The sequence below is a fragment of the Hypanus sabinus genome, chromosome 22 (assembly GCF_030144855.1).
Source record: "Hypanus sabinus isolate sHypSab1 chromosome 22, sHypSab1.hap1, whole genome shotgun sequence".
NCBI classification, from domain to species: domain Eukaryota; kingdom Metazoa; phylum Chordata; class Chondrichthyes; order Myliobatiformes; family Dasyatidae; genus Hypanus; species Hypanus sabinus.
In genome coordinates this window covers 41,320,698-41,341,502 of record NC_082727.1, presented here as the reverse complement: position 1 = coordinate 41,341,502, position 20,805 = coordinate 41,320,698, and the positions used below count along the sequence as shown (strand labels likewise).

General features: G+C 37.2%; 1 protein-coding gene across 2 annotated transcripts in view; it reads left to right on the top strand.

Moving 5' to 3' along the window:
- The window catches only part of btaf1 (BTAF1 RNA polymerase II, B-TFIID transcription factor-associated), a 100,790-nt gene that overhangs the window by 55,146 nt on the left and 24,839 nt on the right, over positions 1-20,805 (top strand). For both annotated transcript variants that reach the window (XM_059947607.1, XM_059947606.1), the window contains exons 13-30: positions 3,864-3,988; positions 5,307-5,427; positions 5,541-5,645; positions 7,631-7,780; positions 10,774-10,916; positions 12,099-12,273; positions 12,901-13,104; positions 14,949-15,375; positions 15,814-16,004; positions 16,495-16,648; positions 16,745-16,854; positions 17,204-17,405; positions 18,231-18,379; positions 19,197-19,349; positions 19,562-19,683; positions 19,769-19,936; positions 20,148-20,225; positions 20,377-20,506. In XM_059947607.1, the coding sequence (XP_059803590.1) occupies positions 3,864-3,988; positions 5,307-5,427; positions 5,541-5,645; positions 7,631-7,780; positions 10,774-10,916; positions 12,099-12,273; positions 12,901-13,104; positions 14,949-15,375; positions 15,814-16,004; positions 16,495-16,648; positions 16,745-16,854; positions 17,204-17,405; positions 18,231-18,379; positions 19,197-19,349; positions 19,562-19,683; positions 19,769-19,936; positions 20,148-20,225; positions 20,377-20,506 (2,907 nt within the window). The remainder of the gene's footprint in view (positions 1-3,863; positions 3,989-5,306; positions 5,428-5,540; positions 5,646-7,630; positions 7,781-10,773; positions 10,917-12,098; positions 12,274-12,900; positions 13,105-14,948; positions 15,376-15,813; positions 16,005-16,494; positions 16,649-16,744; positions 16,855-17,203; positions 17,406-18,230; positions 18,380-19,196; positions 19,350-19,561; positions 19,684-19,768; positions 19,937-20,147; positions 20,226-20,376; positions 20,507-20,805) is intronic.

Below are 20,805 nucleotides of genomic sequence, written 5' to 3'. Positions count from 1 at the left end.
ACTTCGATATAATATATCAACAGATAAATGGGAAAAAATTTTGCAAATGGTTAATTCTTCTTCTATATGTGCTAAACATGCTTTAATACAATTTAAAATTGTACATAGAGCTCATATGTCTAAAGATAAACTTGCTCGATTCTATTCTTATATTAACCCTCAATGTGACAGATGTCATTCAGAAGTGGCCTCATTGACCCATATGTTTTGGTCATGTCCCACTTTACATAATTACTGGAAGGACATATTTACTACTATTTCCTCAATTTGGAATATAGATTTACAACCTCATTTTATTACTGCAATTTTTGGCATACCAAATGAAGATGGTAATCAGTTTTCCCCTTCAATCAGACGAATGATTGCTTTTGTAACATTAATGGCCAGAAGGTCTATATTACAAAATTGGAAAGAAGTAAATCCTCCTACCACGTTTCAATGGCTTTCTCAAACTATTTCTTATCTGAGCCTGGAAAAAATTAGAAGCACTATTTTTGACTCATCAATTAAATTTGAAGAAACTTGGAGACCGTTTATTCGACATTTTCATATGAATTAATTTGGCCTTTTCCAGACCTTCTTTCTGCTTATTCATGTTCAGGTATGGAGTTCCGGAGTTTGTTGACACTATCATATACTTGTAGACTGTTATTATTGCCCATGTTAGTTTAGTTTAGTGTTTTATTTTTCTTAATATATACTTTTTTTCACATATTTTCAATTTTTTTTTCTCTCTTTTAATGGTTATTTTTGTTTTTTTTCATATATAATCATATGGACTTGATTGATTAAGGTATTTTTTTCTGCTGATGTTTAATAGGATATTGTTATCTTATCAACGTGATTTCAAGTCTATTGTATTCATAATTTACTCATTATTATGTTATGTTTTTTTTTATGTGTATATATGAAAATCAATAAAAAGATTGAAAAAGAAAGAAAGGATTTCCCATATGAAAAGAGATTGAGGAGACCTGGACTGTATTCTCTAGAGTAGTGGTCAACCAACCTTTTTAAGCCCAAGATCCCCTACCTCGGCCTTAGTAAAAGGCAAGATCGACCCCACATCAATTAGTTACACGCATGCGCACCAGGGCAGAAAAGACCAGAAGTAAAACCCTACGACCCGGAAGTAGAAATAAAATATAAACACCAGGGGTACCCACCCCTTTTTTTTGCACCGCAGACCGGTTTAATGTTGATAATATTCTTGCAGACCGGCCGACGGGGGTGCGGGGGGGGGTGGATGGTGGTAAACACGGCCGGAATACAGTGATCCTCAAAGCAGGTTCCTTATGTCCAATCTATTCTAGTTTTCGCGGCTCTCGGCTTCCGTCCCACTTGCTCATGTTTTTTCTGCTGAGAAAACTCAGTGGGTTCGTCTTTAAGTGCTGGTGCTTGGACTCAGGGTACTGAAGCAGTTTTGAGACATTGCCTCTGAGCCCGAACTCAGCCTCCCGCCCACCCGCCTCCAGACACTTTGGCCAGGTGCGGCTGGTTGTGGGTGGGGTGAGAGGACAAGGTCAGGGCTGGAAGTCCCCGTACCGGGGCCACGGCGGTCACAGTCTGGAGAGCACGGCCAACCAAGCGGGGAATGTGACAGAGAGCCCGCCCGCCCCCCTTGTAGGATCTATTGGCCGACAAATGTTTGTTTCAGTAGATCGCAGCGTAGTAGCTGCTCTGATACCTATGAAACGCTGAGTCCGAATTAGGTCGTCTGTGAATATTTTAGCACCAGGTTCCCCACGAACATTCGGTGTGCTAAACAGGTTCAAAGGCAGCGCTCCGGGCCAGTAGTGAGAGCACTTCCCACCAGCCACCCGAGGGCAACCAGTGATCCCTGGCGCGAGGGTATCACTGCGTTTAGTCACCTGATGACTTCGCATGGGTTCAAGTTCAACAGTGGGCTGACAGGGAATGAAGAAAAGTGCAGCTGACTCATAGCGTTTTCTCGTGGCCCAGTGGTTGGGGACCTGTGAATTACACTGTGTAGTGCAGGAAAGCTATACGCATGCACACTGGACAGAAAGAACGGAACTAAAACCCCGCAACCCAGAGACAATCTCTCAACAGTATTTGTGTACTTATTTTTCTTTTTTTTTCGGGATCAACTGGGCAAGTCTCAAAGATTGACTAGTCGATTGCGATCGACGGGTTGGCGACCACTACTCTAGAGTTTAGAAGAATGAAATTTCATTGAAAGTTAGAAATGTTTTATGGAGGTTGAAAGCCTGAATACTGAGTTCACCTAACTGAGGGAAAACAAAGTAAGAATAGATGCTAGACTATAAAATGGAACTGAATATCATCTGCGTTACTGACTTGATTACCCCTTCCCCTCAGCCATCATCATCTTTTGTCTCAATTATATAATGCTGTAAGACTTGTTTCCAAGGAATGGCTGAATTATGAGCTACAGTAATTCATAATAATTACAGATTTTGTAATTTTTTAAAATCCTGAATTCCAGAGATGTGGACAAATATTTCCATGAACCAACCATACAACGCCTGACAAGATTTGTGAAATTTCATCCTCCAAGTACCAATTAAAGCCACAAGTATGATGTTGTAGATCTGGCATATTACACCCTATGTGACATCTTTTACTTTGTCAAGTGGCACGTGTCTCAAGCCATTTTATTCATTGCTACTTTCAATACAACAAAATGTGTTTTGGATTGTTGTGGTTGTAAAGAACTATTTTTACATGGATATACAATTAGTAAATCATGCAACCTTCTTTGAATAATACTTGCTAAACAGTAAAATGTTTGGAAGTGAGAACTACTTTTCATTTTCGTCAATCATAAGTGTCTGTTAGCCTATCCAGTGCTTCGACCTCAGGCTGTCTGGAATAGCGCTAACAACTTGGAGACAGAATGGTATTTTTGAACTAAGATTCATCTACTCTACATTACATAAGCATCATTATGTACCTTCATATGAAGGCTGTGAATTGCACAATAAATTGTTAGTAGAATAAAGCAAGTTTTAAAAAGAATTGGCTGAGTTAAAGTCCATTAATTGATGTATTCTTTGACAGATGCCCTTGCCATTTAGCATCCCTTACTCTTTTCCCAACTTACAGAGTTGAACAATTTTTGCTATCTGAGAACCTGCACATGTTAAAGCTGAAGTTGTGGTTTTATTTTTCCTTTTGGATTTGTACATTTTTTTTGTATAATACCTCCTTTCTGCAAGTTTACCAGTTTTTTCACAAACTGAGACATTTTAACTTTTGGTATCTTTCATGGATATTTTAATTTCGGCAAGTACAGTACAGCTTTAAAGGTTCTCACGGAATTTGAGAGCAGTTCCGTTTAATTTGACAGCTTATTTCTCAGTAAGAATTTTTGCCTACTAAGAAATACACAATTTGATCATATTCAGAAAAAAATATGTTGCAGAAGATTGATCATAAGCTTTGCTAACAGTGTTTCTCTTTCTTCTTGATACTTAAGTGAGGCAACGGCTCATATCTAATTAGTGGTGATATATAGTAGGCTGCCTAGCTAAATAAACACTTTAATCAGAATGGGCTTTCTTTATCTTATTACCTCTTGTCGGTATATGTGCATACATGAACATCAAAAGATTTAAACTGAAGATTTGTCTTTAGCTGCACCTTCTACCATGCGATTTAGTCGCTTTTAATATTACTTTGAGCAATACATTATCACCACAACACATCCAGATGCCTTCTGAATTAGGCAATGCAAAGTGTATGCCGCCCAGCTATTCACAAAGCGTGTACTTTTCTTGATGCGTATATTTGTTTTATGATTTCATCACCAACTCTTGGTAACATTGAATCATGATTTGCTATTTCCTTTGCTCACTTTTTTGTTCTCATTTTTCTAGGTGCCATTTATTGTCAATACTTTATGGGATGCTCTTCTAGACTTGGATGATCTTACAGCTTCTACTAATAGCATTATGACTCTACTTGCTTCACTATTGACTTATCGTCAAATTCAACAGTATAGGTGACTGTTTTAAGAGATCTTAATGGCTTCAGTAGAATAATCTTGAAGTATCTTGTGAAAAGGGACTTTTGGGTTAGATGTGCTGTTTAAAATTTGACCCTTTTAATTTTGATTTATTTCTTCCTTGTTTACCAGTTATTGTTCATGTTTACAATATTTTGACTGACAAAAAAAATTACAGAATGTTATTTTAAAATTGGATATTTCAGCCCAGTGTGCGTTCTCAAATTTTAAGCTTAATCTAATTCTGTTTTGCTTTTACACATTGATTTGATATCTCTTTATCCTATATGGTTATTTACTTTCTGCTTAAGAGCCATTATACCTTCTGCATTGAAAAGGAATTTTTGATCAGACATTTCATTTCCTGATGACTTCAGCAATTAAATAAACCCTCTGACTGCGAAGAAGATACAATGATAGGAATAAAATTATTTTGTTGTGAGGGGACTCTGAAGAGTAGTTGGAGCTATATTAATCATGCAGTATCACTGAAGGATACAGTTAATGTATTTAATAATTTTGGAATAGCCTTACTTTTTTATGACAAAAATCTTCGGGAGTCCGAGTTCAGGAATTGTCATGGGTCAAATTATAAATATGAACTTCAGTCTCTCCTGAACACTGCAGAATAATGGAATATCAAACATTTCATATTTATACAGTACTGTGCAAAAGTATTAGGGTGCCTTGCCTTTGCACAGTACTATACTGATTTTATGTATTGCACTGTACTACTACCACGAAAGAAATAAATTTCATTACATATATGAGTGATGATTAACCTGATTCTGATATGGGTCTCTGTTATGGATAAAGCTTGCGGGGAAGGGAGGAGAAAGCACCAGAGAGACATTCTGTAGTGATCAATAAACAAATTGTTTGGATTCAAATGGCCTTGCATGGTGTCTCAGGGCTGGGTGTGTCTGCACCCGTACTGCCTTCCCACCCTTGCCACTCCGTTTCTGCTACCTGTCCCACCCCTCCTACGGTACTCCATACTTGTCATTCCCAACATCCTTTGCTCCAGTCAGGTTTACAAAACTGATGATGAGGTTCTGTAGGATGTCTAGGCACATGTATTCATAAATCCATGGAGGTAGAAGAGCATGTTGTGATCATACAGTTGAGGCATTCTGAAATAGAGGTACAGACCACTAAAAAAAGCATGCACTGAATTGGCTAAACAAGCTGTTTTGTGCTATAACAGGTTAATTATTACATTATATGTACTCACCTTACAAGCTCAATATTGTATCTGTTTAAGTACATTTTTTTTCCTTTACTCTAGTATAACACTACACATTTTTATTAACAGTATCCAGCAATCACTCACAGTTTTGGTGCCTCGTGTTTGGCCATTTTTACGACATACTATTTCTTCTGTTCGGAAAGCAGCTTTGGAAACTTTATTCACTCTTCTGTCTACACAAGACCAAGTATGTATGATATACTGTGGAACTGCTTACCTGCTTGCATTGATTTTATAAATACTTTCAGAGTGTGATTACTTTTACACAGTATATTTACAATGTAACTATTTTCTTTTCAGTCCTGTGTAATGTGGTTAACGCCAATTCTACAGGATATATTGAGACATATATATCAATCGTGTATCTTGGAAAGTAATCAAGAAATTTTGGAACTTATTCAGAAGGTAACTTTTCCTTGTATTTAATGATATCATAATGCAGAAAATTTAATAAATTGTATTTAAATAGATTGCTTTAAATGATTCTGTTATTGAATCTTTTGCATTTGATTTAGTTATTTTATTTCATTTCATTCTTTGCTAATTGTAGAATCAATTGGCCATTTAATGTGTGCTTGATTAGATAAAATACTTGAGGTGTTACAAAGTTTTATCAGCAGTTTATTTCAAATAGTATTTTTGTTTAAATCTAGGGATTCCAAGTGTGGAGCAAATTCCCCAGGAGCAGCAAATAGTTCAGGGAGTGCATTGAAATGCTATTTATTAGTTTTGTTTATGCTTGTGTCAGTTTAATATCAGTTTGCTATTGCAAAATTTCATGGAAAAGTTACAAACTCAGCTTAGTAGATAAGGGAAACAATAATCCTATTGCATGAGCAAACACGAGGAAATCTGCAGATGCTGGAAATTCAAACAACAACACACACAAAATGCTGGTAGAACACAGCAGGCTAGGCAGCATCTATAGGGAGAAGCGTTGTCGACGTTTTGGGCCGAGACCCCTCGTCAGGACTAACCGAAAGGAAAGATAGAGATTTGAAAGTAGTGGGGAGAGGGGGAAATGCGAAATGATAGAGGAAGACTGGAGGGGGTGGGATGAAGCTAAGAGCTGGAAAGGTGATTGGCGAAAGTGATACAGAGCTGGAGAAGGGAAAGGATCATGGGACGGGAGGCCTCAGGAGAAAGAAAGTGTGGGGAGGGGGAGCACCAGAGGGAGATGGAGAACAGGCAAACAACTAAATATGTCAGGGATGGGGTAAGAAGGGGAGGAGGGGCATTAACGGAAGTTAGAGAAGTCAGTGTTCATGCCATCAGGTTGGAGGCTACCCAGCCAGTATATAAGGTGTTGTTCTTCCAACCTGAGTTTGGATTCATTTTGACAGTAGAGGAGGCCATGGATAGACATATCAGAATGGGAATGGGACGTGGAATTAAAATGTGTGGCCACTGGGAGATCCTGCTTTTTCTGGCGGACCGAGCGTAGGCATGAAGCAGCTTACCTGACTTACTGGTTAAGATGCATTAACAAAAATTATTGCTGTGTAACTATTGGTCCATATATATGTATGTGTTTCATTAATTACTATTGCTTGGTTAGCAGGAACTGTGATCTGGTGAATCAAATTGTTTTTCCCGTCCTATTTCACATTGATGACAGTAGTTGGCATTTGTATGGATATTGCAGGCCAGTTGCAATCAAATACTTAAAGGGGCTATTAAGGGACCCTTTATAATCTTAACAGGCAAAAAACAATGAAAGGTTGTGAGTACCATTTAGGATAATTTATATCTCACATACCATTTATCAAAGAATTTAATGTGAAAAGACCATTTTATTTTTACACAAGTACCTTTACAAATTTAATGGAATTCAGTGAATATGTTAATCTTCTAGATTGCTCATTTCTGTATCCTATAATGTATATCTAGAAATATGTTTTCATTTCAATTGTATGTCAACATTTACAATGCAGAGAAGCCATTTTGCCCAGTATATTAATGTTTCTTCAGGTAAACATGCAAGGTATAGGGTACTGTTGGCCCCATCCATTTACAGTGTTCCAGTTGTCCTCATCGTGCAGATGCAATAGATTTTCATATCTCCCTTCAGTCCTTCTACCAATTACTTTAAATCAATGTCCTTTGCTTTTTTATCTTCAAGCTGTTGGAAATACAATATTTACTATTTAACCAAACCTCCACAATTTTTTTTTTAAATTTCATTTAGGTTGTTCTTCAGCCTTCACTATTCTAGAGGAAACAGGCCTATTCTGTCTTTACACTTAGGTTAAAATTCTCCTGTCCTCACAAATCCTTTTAAATTCTGTGTACCCTCTTCAGTGTATGATTAGAAATAAAATTATGACTATGTAAATTAGTCTTCATATATTTAACACATCAATAAAGCATTATTTTCCTCTTGTATTTAGGTGTGGTTGGAATTGTTGAATAAGGCCCCTCTTCAATATGTGGTTGCTGCTGCTTGCCCTTGGATGGGAGCTTGGTTATGTTTAATGATGCAGCCTTCTCATTTGCCTATCGATTCAAATATGCTTCTAGAGGTTAAAGCCAAATCAAAGGTAATTTTTATTGGTATTAGATGATGTTCATTTCCCTTACTTTAAGGGTGCACTGCACGTCTGTACATTAGGAAACTGGGCTTCATGTCATTCTTCCCTTCCCTGAAGCATGTAACATCATGAGTCTTATTCTAAAATATCTGCAGATGTAGATTCTCTGTCAGCCATTTCCTATTACACAGCACTATTCATAACAATTAGGGCCAATGACAACACTCAAGAAAACATGAAATGCTTTCCACATCCTCCTCTCAGTGATGATGAAATTCATCACAACCTCCAGTGCATCAGCAGAACCTTTGGTCATGTTCAAGGAAGAAGATCTAAAACCTGCCACAAAGCTCGTCAGCATCGATCCTGGCATTGTCCCTCGCATCCAGTTCAGAGTTATGCACATAAGAGATACCACCAGAACTGTATCTGCAAAATTTGAGAAGGAGAAACTAAATTCCAGTGCATCTGTATTTCAGTGGAATGAAGGAAATTACAATGGCATGAGAGGGGAACTGGCCAAAGTTGATTGGAAATGGACACTAGCAGGAAGGACAGCAGAGCAGCAATGGCTGGAATTTCTGTGAAAAATGATGGAAGTGTGAGATAGATATATTCCAAATAAGAAATTTTCAAATGGGAGAAGGACACTACTGTGGCTGACAAGTGAAGTTAGACCCAAAGTAAAAGGAAAAGAGAGGGCATATGAGGAAGCCAAGGCAAGTGGGAAGACAGAGGATTGGGAAGCTTTTAAAAAGTTGCAGAAGGAAACTAAGAAGGTCATTAGGAAGGAAAAGAATTATGAAAGGAAACTGGCGACTAATATCAAAAAAGATACTAAAAGCTTTTTTAAGTGTATATAAAGGGCAAAAGAGTTGAGGGTAGATATAGGACCAATAGAAAATGACGCTGGAGATATTGTAATGAGAGACAGAGATGGCAGAGGAACTGAATGCATATTTTGCATCAGTCTTCACAGTGGAAGACATCTGCAGTATACTGGACATTCAAGAGTGTCAGTGAAGTGAAGAATATGCGTGAAAATTAACAGAGAAGGTGCTCAGGAAGCTTAATGGTCTGAGGGTGGATAAAGCTCTTGGACCTGATGGAATGCACCATTGGGTTCTGAAGGAAGTAGCTGGAGAGATTGTGGAGACATTAACAATGATCTTTCAAGAATCAATAGATTCTGGCATTGCACCGGATGCCTGGAAAATTACAAATGTTATTCCACAATTTAAGAAGGGTGGGAGGCAGCAGAAAGAAAACTATAGCCCTGTTAGCCTAACATTAGTGGTTGGGAAGTTGTTGGGGATGAGATTATGGAGTACCTGGAAACACGTGACAAGATAGGCCAAAGCCAACATGGTTTCCTGAAAGGAAAATCCTGCCTGACTAACCTCCTGCAGAGTAGACAAAGGAGATGCAGTAGATGTAGTGCACTTGGATTTTCAGAAGGCCTTTGACAAGGTGCTACACTTGAGGCTGCTTAAGAGCCTATGGGATGTTGAGGCTCTATAAGGCACTCGTGAGACCACACTTGAAGTATTGTGTGCAGTTTTGGACTCCTAAGTTTAGAAAGGATATACTAACATTGGAGAGGGTTCAGTGAAGATCCACAAGAATGATTCCAGGAATGAAAGGGTTACTGTATGAGGAATGTCTGGCAGCTCTAGGGCTGTATTTCCTGGAGTTCAGGAGAATGAGGGAGTGGGGGGGATCTCATAGAAACATTCAGAATGTTAAAAGGCCTGAACAGATAAGATATGGCAAAGTTACTTCCCATGTTAGGGGAGTCTAGAACAAGAGGGCATGACTTCAGGATTGAAGGAAGTCTGTTTAGAACAGAGATGGGGAGAAATTACTTTAGTCAGAGGGTGGTAAATCTGGACTTTGTTGCCACAAGTGTCTGTGAGGCCAAGTCATTGGGTGCATTTAAGGCAGAGATAGATAATTTCTTGATTAGCCAGGGTATCAGAGGGTATGGGAAAAGGCAAGGGAGTGGGGATGACTGGAGGAATTGGATCAGCCCATGATTGAATGGCAGAGCAGACTTGATGGGCAGAATGGCCTGCTTCTGCTCCTATATCTTCTGGTCTAGAACTATTGTCAGGTCAATGATGGCACTGATAAAACTCATGATACACTTAACCGGAATTTCTAGGTCATGCACATACACAACCTCGTGAGTACAACAGACTGAGCCTCATGGGTATGACTCCAAAGAAGAAAAATCACCGAACGGTGAAGAACAACTAGAATTGGAGGATGGAGGTGCAGGGAATAAGGAAGGCCTTTTCACATGAAGTTGGATGGGAAGCTATGATATTAAAAGAACATTCTGTAATGATGTTTTAAATTTGTGTCGTGAGAAAATAATTTTTCACTTAAGCAACCAATAAGAATAAATGAAGGGGATCTCATTGAAACCCATCTAATGTTGAAAGACCTGGATGGAGTGGATGTGGAGGGAACGTTTCCTATAGTGGGGGAACCTAGGACCAGCAGACATTACCTCAGAATAGAGGTACGTCCATTTAGAACAGAGATGAGGAGGAATTTCTTTAGCCAAGGTCGGTGATTCTGTGGAATTCATTTCCACAGGTGGCTGTGGAAGCTAGGTCATTGAGTGCATTTAAGACTGAGTTTGATAGATTCTTCATATGTCAGGGCTTGAAAGGTTACATTGAGAACGTAGGAGAATGGGGTTGAGAAAAAAATGGATTGGCCATGATGAAATGCTGGAGCAGGCTTGAATGGCCTAATTCTACTCCAGTATCTTATGATTTAATCATAGTCCCATTTCCTTACAGTCCAGGTATGAGTAGATTAAACAGATTTGAACTGAAATTAATGCATTATTGAATTGGAAAGTGCCTACAAATTGATCAATAATTCATCCATTTCTTTGGTAGGAATATAGTTATAATCATAAAATTTGAAATATGTATGATGCAACTCATCCAGACCAGCTGTATGTAACCATTCTTATTTTAATTTAGGAAAAATCTTGTACTAAGCACCGACAAGGGCAAGCTCCAGCAAAAGAAGTGAAGCAAGAATATGTTGCTGGTTTAGACACCATTAATGAGGATCAAGCTACCAGAGATTATGTAGTAACGCGAACACGCCTAAAGGCAGCCAGGTATGTTGACTTTTTTAAAAATAATTTGTACTGAGATTCACAAAATTGCTTTCATTTTATATATACACACACACAATAAATATCAAGAATATGAGATGAAGAGTCCTTGAAAATGTGTCCAGAGGTGGTTGGAATATTTCAATGATGGGGCAAGTGAAGTGAAATATCCCCTTTGATTAAGCGCCTGATAGTTGAGGGTAATGATAGTTCATGAACTTGATGGTGAGAGTCCCGTGGCAATATTTTGTGTAGATATGCTCAATGGTGGGGAGTATTTTACCCATGATGGACTGGGGTATTCACTACTTTTTGAAAGGTTTTCCATTCAAGACCATTGGTATTTCCATACCAGGTTGTGATCCATCCAGACAATATGCTCTCCACTACACTGTGCCAAATCTTCGCAAACTCCAAACGAAGTAGAAGCGCTGCCATGCTTTCTTTGTAATTTGCACTTGCATGCTGGGTCCAGAACAGGTCCTCCAAAGTGATTACACTGAGGAATTTAAAGTTGCTGATCCTCTCCACCTCTGATCCTCTGATGAGGACTTGCTCATGGACCTCTGGTTTCCTCCTCCTGAAGTCAATAATCAGCTATTTGGTCTTGCTGACATTGAGTAAGAGGTTGTTATGGCACCACTCAACCATATTTAGGTAGAAATTGAGAGTTTTGCTTTGGATGTAATATTCAATTCAGAGTTGTGCTAAACTACTTATCTCTGCAAAAGTTAATCAAATTTGCATAATACTCATCTTTTCCTGAAATAAAAACAGTCTGTACAGGTACCTCAGGTAGCCCTGTCAACTTGTAGCAAGTGTTGCAAGTGGCTGGCAGAATGCAACCCTGAGCTTTGCATCTCAGCACTGACCAGCTGCTCCTCTCCCCAAAGGCTTCCCTAATACTGGCCCTCACAGACACCTCTGAACACTGAAGCTCCTGTTGCAATAAAGCACCCATGACTCAGAAGAATTACACTCTTATTCTTTAGATTTTGTGTTGATACTTCTGGATAACAGGTTAACTTCACTAAGTTAACAATGTAATGATTACTTTAGTCACAGCTGAAGTGTGGCCAAAGTATGAAGTCCTTTGAACTTGTGATAATTTTACCCAAATTGTACTGTTTTACTGTTGTTCTACATCTAATTAAGGTAGTAAAATTTATACCTTCTTGTCCAAAGGTTGCTAGGAGCACTCTGCTGTTCCATGTGTGAGCCAAGTGTCAATTCCATCAATCAAGAAGTGAAACCTGCTGAGTCTCTTGCTCAACTTTTATTGTTCCATTTGAACTCCAAGTCTGCACTGCAGAGAATTGCTGTTGCATTAGTCATTTCTGAATGGGCAAACCTCAAAAAGGTATTGAGTTTATTAGAACTATTAATGGTTTTAAGTTGTTGTGATTTCTTCATTTGTTGCTTGACCCTTTTAAAAGGATGCTGAATTTTAAGCCTACATCTTGAATGATGTGTGTTACAATTCACTATTGAACACTTAACCAAGCTGTTTTGAGTCTGAGCAAATTGTTAAGATGTGGTATGCTAGAAATTTGGATTGTATCTCATTAAGATTATGTGCTTGAAGTATTAACTTGTCTCAGTTTCATTTTACTTTTACCACACGACAGAATAATTTGACGGAAAGCATTTTCATTTAATAATCTTGAAATTTTGTTTACATGTCTCTCGCTCTTGGAGTTTAACCAGCTATACTCATTTGTGTATTAAGTGTTTTATATTGTGTCTGTTTACTAAAGTTCAGAAAATTTTATACATGTAAAAATTCAGAATTGTTAGAATCATGTTTCATTTAGAACCTGTCTTTTTATCTTTCTGAGAACCCTGGATACTTGATAGTTAATGTAACATTTAAACTGTCAAGCTCGTTTATTCAATATGCAAGTTGAAGCATTTAGCATATTGTACATTTTGTGAGCAATTTTAACTTTATGATAATGACTGAATCTGGGCTTTGATTTAATTCTAGGACTGTGTGGTTGTATCTAATGCTGTACAGCCACGATTGATGGCTATATTGTCTGAACATCTTTATTACGATGAGATAGCTATTCCATTTACGCGAATGCAGAATGAATGTAAGCAACTGATTGCATCATTAGTTGAAGCCAACTGTGATGTCAGGAGCAGTGTGAACAACAGTGTCTTTACCATAGATCAAGCAAGTGAACTGGTAAGTTTGTTTAAACAGAGAAGCAGCAGTGAGAAGTGTGAACTAGACTGAAAGATATAATTGTCAAAGACTGCACAGTTTTCCATCTCCAAGCTTGTGAGATTTAATCTAAACAAATTCTGAGCATGATAGTTGTCTAGCAGTTAGCTAATGTTTTTATTTTATAAAAATGTAGCATTTTAAATTCAATATTTTAGAATATTTAAGATATTTGTCATTTGCATATTGTCATGTTTTTTTTTGTTTTCCCATGTATCAAAATTTGTGAGCAATTCCTATATAAATTTTATCTAAAACAGAACTCCGCATTTTGTAAATTAAAGGAAAGATGCAAATTTTAGTGGTTAGGTTGGAGGTGCATACATTAAACGTGCACAGGAAAACCACAGGCTATTTGCTTAACTAAAAATATCCCTATATAAAACTACCTAAGTAAGTAGATATAAGCAGAGAGAGTGATGACACTTTGAAGTTCAAAGATATGTAATAAAACTTTTTTTTTGGCCAGGCCTGACTTAAAGTGCATTGAGAATATTCAAATGGAAGTACACCCTATCCTCATTATATGTGAGGGATATGTTCCTTGCAGTCGACGCATAATGTGAATAATTATTTAAATAGAGAAAATAGGGATGCGTTCCAGAGGGCTTCCTAAGTATGTTTTATCTGTAATTTATTCACATTTTCATACCAATGCGACATCAAAGCAGTACCACAAGGCAATATTCGTATTATATTTCATCAATTTAAGGTAATAATGTAATAAGTCATAGAAAGTTAACATACTAGGGTGTCCAATACTCACCAACAGTGCTAGGTGTGTTCGCTCCAGGAGATGAGTGGTGGTTGTGGCGTCGGGATCATATCACAGAACTCTTAGAACTCCCGGCAGCAGGAGATGACACCGGTTTGAATAAAGTGGTGAGGGTTATTTGTTTTTCAGCATAAATTTGCTTTGTAGGGAAGAAGGGTTGACGGCAGGGAATGACTGAAATGCTGACTCTGTTCTAAACTTGGGTCCATGTCCATCACCATTTGTGCCAAGTTTTCCGACTTCCACCATTCCCTCACCGTTGGTAAACTCCCGGGATTTTCAAAATCATTTGTTGCTTGCAGCATCTGAGAGATAGTTCGCCGTAAAAAAAAATATGCCTTGAATATGGATCACACCTTGGTTAAGTGGCTGAATCAGCGATGTTTGTGTTAGGTGGCAGGAAACGCATTGTTATGTTAGGATGAATGCTGTCCAAATGTTTAGGATGGGCTGGCGCATTGTCAAGCAACAAAAGAACTTTAAAAGCAAGATCCTGTTCCCAGCAGTAGTGCCCCAGAGCTGTGTTACAGCTGATGCCATGCTATTTATAATTTCCAACTTTTTTCAAAGGTGTTAGAATGGTTCTCTGCCGCTCGGCTGATGGCCCAGGACATGATATCGGATGCTTTGGGGGCATAGTTAAATATTTCAAGCACAAAATCACTGCACCATAGGTAAAAACAACAAAAGTTTAAGAGCGCAAGACCACACATCCACACCTTGCCAAGACCAAAGCGAGACTGGCGAGAGTGAGGTTGTGAGGCGCGCGCACGTGCCTTGTATTCGCAGGAAAGCAGTGCTCCTTTCATAACTGTGATTTTTGGATGCATGTAAGGAGACGTTGGTAGAAATAGGTTCCTCGCAAAACTGTGAATCCGCATAGTCTGAAGATGCATATAATGAGAATAGGGTGTGTTGTAAATGCCAGATCACTAAAGTTAACAATTTTTAACAGTTTTTGTATAATGTTGGTGCTCATTCTCTTCAGTGTAAAATATAAATTAATGCCCTTGATTCTTTTTAATCGAAGATCACTACAACATTCAATGAAGTGACATCGTCCCATCATTTGAAGCCCAGTGTTATCCAACAATTGGATAGCAAGCGCCAGCAGGTACAGATGACTGTGGCAGAAACAAATCAAGAATGGCAAACTCTTCATCTGAGGGTTCATATATTTTCTGCTTGTGCAGTTATTAACTTGCAGCAACTTCCAGAAAAACTGAATCCTATCATTAAACCATTAATGGAAGGAGTGAAAAAAGAGGAAAATATACTTGTTCAGAATTATGCAGCTTCTTGCATTGCTAAATTGCTCCAACAATGTACAGCAAGATGTCCTTGTCCCAATCCCAAAATTGTGAAAAACCTTTGCAACTCTGTTTGCGTGGATTGTACAGTAACTCCTTCAGCAACCTCTCCAGTACCCACATCTAACAGTGTGGATAACACTAAAGGTAATAATATATGAAGAAGGGTCACATCATGTCAATGTGTAGAGATATTCATTTCAAATTGAATTAGTTAAATGTTAACATTTAGCAACTTCTATATTTTCACTTCTTGTCCAAGCTCTTGTGTAACTGGGTGATCAATTGTACCCCACAGCTTTGTACAATTTTGTGCATTAAATATTGTGTCAGTCTTCATGCATCATGATGTTATTGTGTCTGCATGATTTAGTCATTCTAATAAGAATTTGCTGTTGATAAATATGCTTGTCTAAATATATACATGTTTAATAATATAAACCTTTTAAAATGAATACTTAAATATCAATTGTACTGGTGTAAAGAACTGAATAGTATATACTGATAATTTAAGATTTAGATATTCAGTGTTTAGAATCTAATTTAAAAATATACTAGCACATCAATTGTGTGTTTTCATTTAAGGACCAAATTCTGAAAAAGATGGAATGCATCATGCAGTAAACAAGACCAAGGGAATCATCACACTCTACAGGCATCAACAAGCTGCTTTTGCTCTAACTAGTAGAAGAGGGCCAACGCCCAAAGCTCTCAAAGGCTCATCTGCAGACATTCCTCAAGGGAGTGTGGGGATTAGTTTGAACGAACATGATGAGGTAAATGACTAATTACAGATGTGATGTAATCCAGTTTAAACTAGTCAAGTGTATATTTCTTGGCTGATTACATGCTAGCAGGCCAAATAATTGGATATTCTTTTCCATATACTCTGATTTGTGTTAATTGATAGAAATTGAATTATTGATGTGTCTGTGTTCTTTCATCATTAAATCTAAGAAATGTACATCATTGATGGTCATTTCCTTCAGTGGATCACTGGTCTAGACTTTTTTTCCATTGACATTGAATAGGTGAAATTTTAGCTCCTAAGTGGTTGTTCAGTGAGTACGTAAAGATTCTAGTTTAATCTATTCATTAAACTAATCAATTACAGTAATAGGTCATTATCTGAACTGGGGAGGAGCAGCACATTATGGGTTGCTGTTTCTCTTGCACTATCATTTCAGATTATGTCAACTTTAGAGAACCCAAAATATTTGGGATTTGTTTTCAATATTTAAGGAACAACCCCTGTATCTGTTGCAGACCCAGAAGTCAAACCTAATTCAGAGAAGAGGAGCTGAATATGCACTTACCACAATTGGAAAGCACTTTGGTGCAGAAATGGCTACAACTCTGCCTTATCTCTGGGACTCTATGGTTGGACTCCTAAAAACTCATGTAGATGTTCAAAATTTCAGTATGTAAATTTTCCCTGTATCATTGTTATATAATTTTGTTCTATATACTATATGATATAGTGAGAAAATAGCTTATTTATGCTTTTTTTTAACAGATGGAAATGTGGTACTTGAAAAGGGAGATATTGCTGCCCAAGAATTAGTTAACTCATTACAGGTGCTGGAAATCACAGCAGCAGCAATGGGCTCTGACATCCATGCCCAGGTTTGTTAAACATGAAATCTAAAACAAAAAGTATTTGCAACTAACTTTTATCAAAAAATCTCAAAATACTCAACCTTGTACATTTAGAATTCATGTTTAATTGCTGGCAAAATTAATTAAAGATGTGTGCATTGATGAAATAGTTTTCATAGCACATTTGCTTGAAGTTGCCTAGATCAATGTAAGTTGCACGCATTTGTCAATTTTGAAGTTAAGTTCCTGTTGCTAATTTATGATCTTTATGATCCTATCTGTAATTTTTGATGGTTTTACTAATAAAAAAATGTACTTTTAAATTCTTGAGTTTAATGTAAAATAATGAAAAGCAATTTAATTCTTTCTTTTTCAGTTATTGCAACATCTTCCACACCTTTGCACTTGTCTGCGACACCCATACACTGCAGTGAGACATATGGCTGCGAGATGTGTAGGTGTAATGAGCAAAATAGCTACAATGGAAACAATGAGCATTTTCCTGGAGAAAGTTCTTCCTTGGTTAGGAGCCATTGATGATAATACAAAGCAAGAGGGAGCAATTGAAGCTCTAGCCTGTATCCTTAATATACAAATCCAAATCTTGTATTCTCTTTATGTGTCTTCTGCACCTTCCAACATACACATGATTTTCAAAAGTTTTACTGACTTTCATTTTCACGATAACTGAGGCTTTCATAGAGGCAGATGTGGTTACTTGTATGTTGGTCCACTTAAATGATGTGGAAGCAAAGTCACCAGTCATTAAGATGTCCCAAGAGTAATAGGCCTGCATAGTGATTGAAAAACAATTAATCATCCAATTTAAATAAAACTAACTGAATTCATCTTTTACTATTCATACTGTTAACTAATTTTAGAATACATTTGGTTCTAAGAAAAATACTCTTAACTTCACGTGTAATGTTGGAAAACCACAGTGAAAGTTTTGAATTACATTGTTAGTGTTCATATTCTTCGATGCTTCCTGTCGCCTCCCTTCTCCATTCCCCATTTCCCAATCATGATTCCCTCAGCCTGCACTCTACCCACTCTCAGTCAGCCATAGAGCCCCATCTCAAATTCAGGTTTATCAGACTCACATATGTCATGATTTTTTTTAAAGCAGCAGCTGTATGGTGCAGTGCATAAAATTGCCATAGTACTGTGCTAAAGTCTTAAGATGCGCTGAAGACTTTTGCACAATACTGTATAGGGGAGAAAATACACAAAGTTTTAACTAGGTACTCTCCACATTTCATAATTAAAGTTTAAAATAAAAATGAGTACTTTTGGCAAGTCTTCTGTGTCTTAGAATTATAGTAGAATGATTTGAAATAAATTATTTTACAAATATTTAATGAGAGCAATCACACAAATAATTCCTTAACAGCAATATACAGGTATTATGGAGCAACTTGATGTAGATATCATCCCATATATTGTTCTGTTGGTAGTCCCTGTACTGGGCAGGATGAGTGACCAAACAGATAGTGTGCGATTTATGGCTACACAGTGCTTTGCAACATTGATTAGATTAATGCCACTAGAGGTAAGTTTTGAAAGGTTGTATTTTGGCAGCTTAGCTATCCAGCTGCATGCAACGTGAATACAGAATGTCCTTTGGTTCATTGTGGTCTGACCAACCACTCAACTATTGAGACTAAATCCAATGAACTTTAAGGCAGTTGTTCTGATTGTATCTTAGTCATTATGCACTAAATCTTGGAAACAGGCCCTTCAGCCCATCAAGTCTGTGCCAAACTATTCTGCCTGGTCCAATTGTCCTGCACTTGGACTATAGCATTGTGGGATTGATTTTAAATCGTATTGTCCTGTTTCCTTTCCTAAGTCTTTTAATTATTGATTTTTACACAGGAATACACTTCTATGTACATTATCAACAATATCATGATTTTGTACAACTTGAAATTCTTCTTTTAAACATAGTTTACAAATTTTTACCTCGTTCTTGGAGAAATAATGAAAAGTACTACCTCTGGGAAATTCAATTCACAATTTAATGTAGAAAAATGTGAAAGCCTGTTTGTGAACAGTAACACCATAGCCTGTGAAGGTACCCAGCATATTCTCAGGACTACACTGATGATTGTGTCCGGGTGTCTTCAACTCAAGGGCAAGTCTGTACTACCACTGAGGCACATACTTATTGGATTCTTTCAGCCAGCAAGCACTAGAGTCTTTTACTTTATCAATTCCAAAAAATCCAAAGAGGATTCAGGATATGATCCATTGCATTATTCGATTCCCCAGATTTTCCCCACGTAACTGGAGGAATGATAGATATATAATTTCAGTTTCACATTGGAATACATGATACAAGTTCTAAATTACAGTCTGTTTTACAGGCTGGTATTCCAGATCCACCAAATATGTCAGAAGAATTGATTAACCAAAAGGCCAGAGAACGCCATTTTTTGGAACAGTTATTAGATGGGACAAAGTTGGAAAATTACAAAATTCCTGTTTCTATCAAAGCAGAACTCAGGAAATATCAGCAGGTAGGAAACCCCTGTATTCCTGTGTTATTCTTGAGAACAAAAGTTATTTGTGATACTTTTTTCCCTCTGTGAGCAGTTATCATGAAGGCATTTTTATTGTATTATACAAGATTGATTTGTAAACTTATGGTAGCTAATAACAGTGACCTCTGGTTTGATATGTTACTAAGATAACTTATATTAATGGGTTGTTGTGCATTTTATCATTGAAGGATGGTGTAAACTGGTTGGCATTTCTGAACAAATATAAGCTTCATGGAATTTTGTGTGACGATATGGGTCTGGGAAAGACGTTGCAATCAATTTGCATTCTTGCAGGGGATCATTACCTCAGGTAATTTGAAGAAAATGATTCACAATATATTTTGTTAAAACTCCATCATTGAAGGAGTAACAGTCAGTTTTTTGTGTGTTCACAGAGTTCAGGAGTATACAAAAACTCAGGCAGAAGATAACTCACCACTACCATCATTGGTAGTATGTCCTCCAACCCTAACGGGACATTGGATAGATGAAGTGGGAAAGTTCTGTTCTAAAGAAATACTATATCCATTGCACTATACTGGACCTCCCACTGAGCGGGCAAGGTGCATTTTAATTTGTTATGCCATTATCACTGTGTTCACAGATGCAGTAGTTATTAATCCATTTTATAAGTTCTGTGGCATATTTTTTGTATATAAATCATCAACTTTTATTCTTTTATGAACAAAATTTCATTTATAATTTATTCATTTATAAATTGTGCATTTAAAAGACACTTTATCTGTAATATATTTATGTTACATTGGGTTTCAGGTTACAGCACCTTGTGAAAAATCACAACCTTGTTGTAGCATCATATGATGTTGTTCGAAATGACATTGATTTTTTCAAGTAGGTATACATTTCTACTCAAAATAGCAGGTGTTCTTTGTTGACTATTTAGTGTGTATTCTGTCTTAATTAACAATCTAGATTGGTTGTCATTATTTCTAGTGGAATGTTCACTTCGCATGAAACATTTGAACTTTCCTTCTATTTTCAGAAATATTAAGTGGAACTATTGTATTCTTGATGAAGGGCACATCATCAAGAACGGTAAGACAAAACTTTCAAAGGCAGTTAAGCAACTAACTGCAAGCTACAGATTAATACTTTCTGGAACACCAATACAGGTATTTATCTTTGTAGTGTTACAGGGTTTAGTCGAATAATGGCACAGTCCATTGAGTTGGTTAAAGGGAAAACTTCAAACAGACGATGTAAAATGAGAAGGAATTTGTCACTAGAGCTACTTGATGCAAGTTGCAAATGCAAATGTTGCCATAGCCAGGTAGCATGAAGTAAATACTTTATATGTAGGATTCAATGAACTGAAATATTGTTTTTTTTAAATTATTGTAGGCTGAGAATTGGCTCATTCAGTTTTTCCCTAGAATGATTGAACTAAAATTTAAAAGGATTTGGTAGCTAC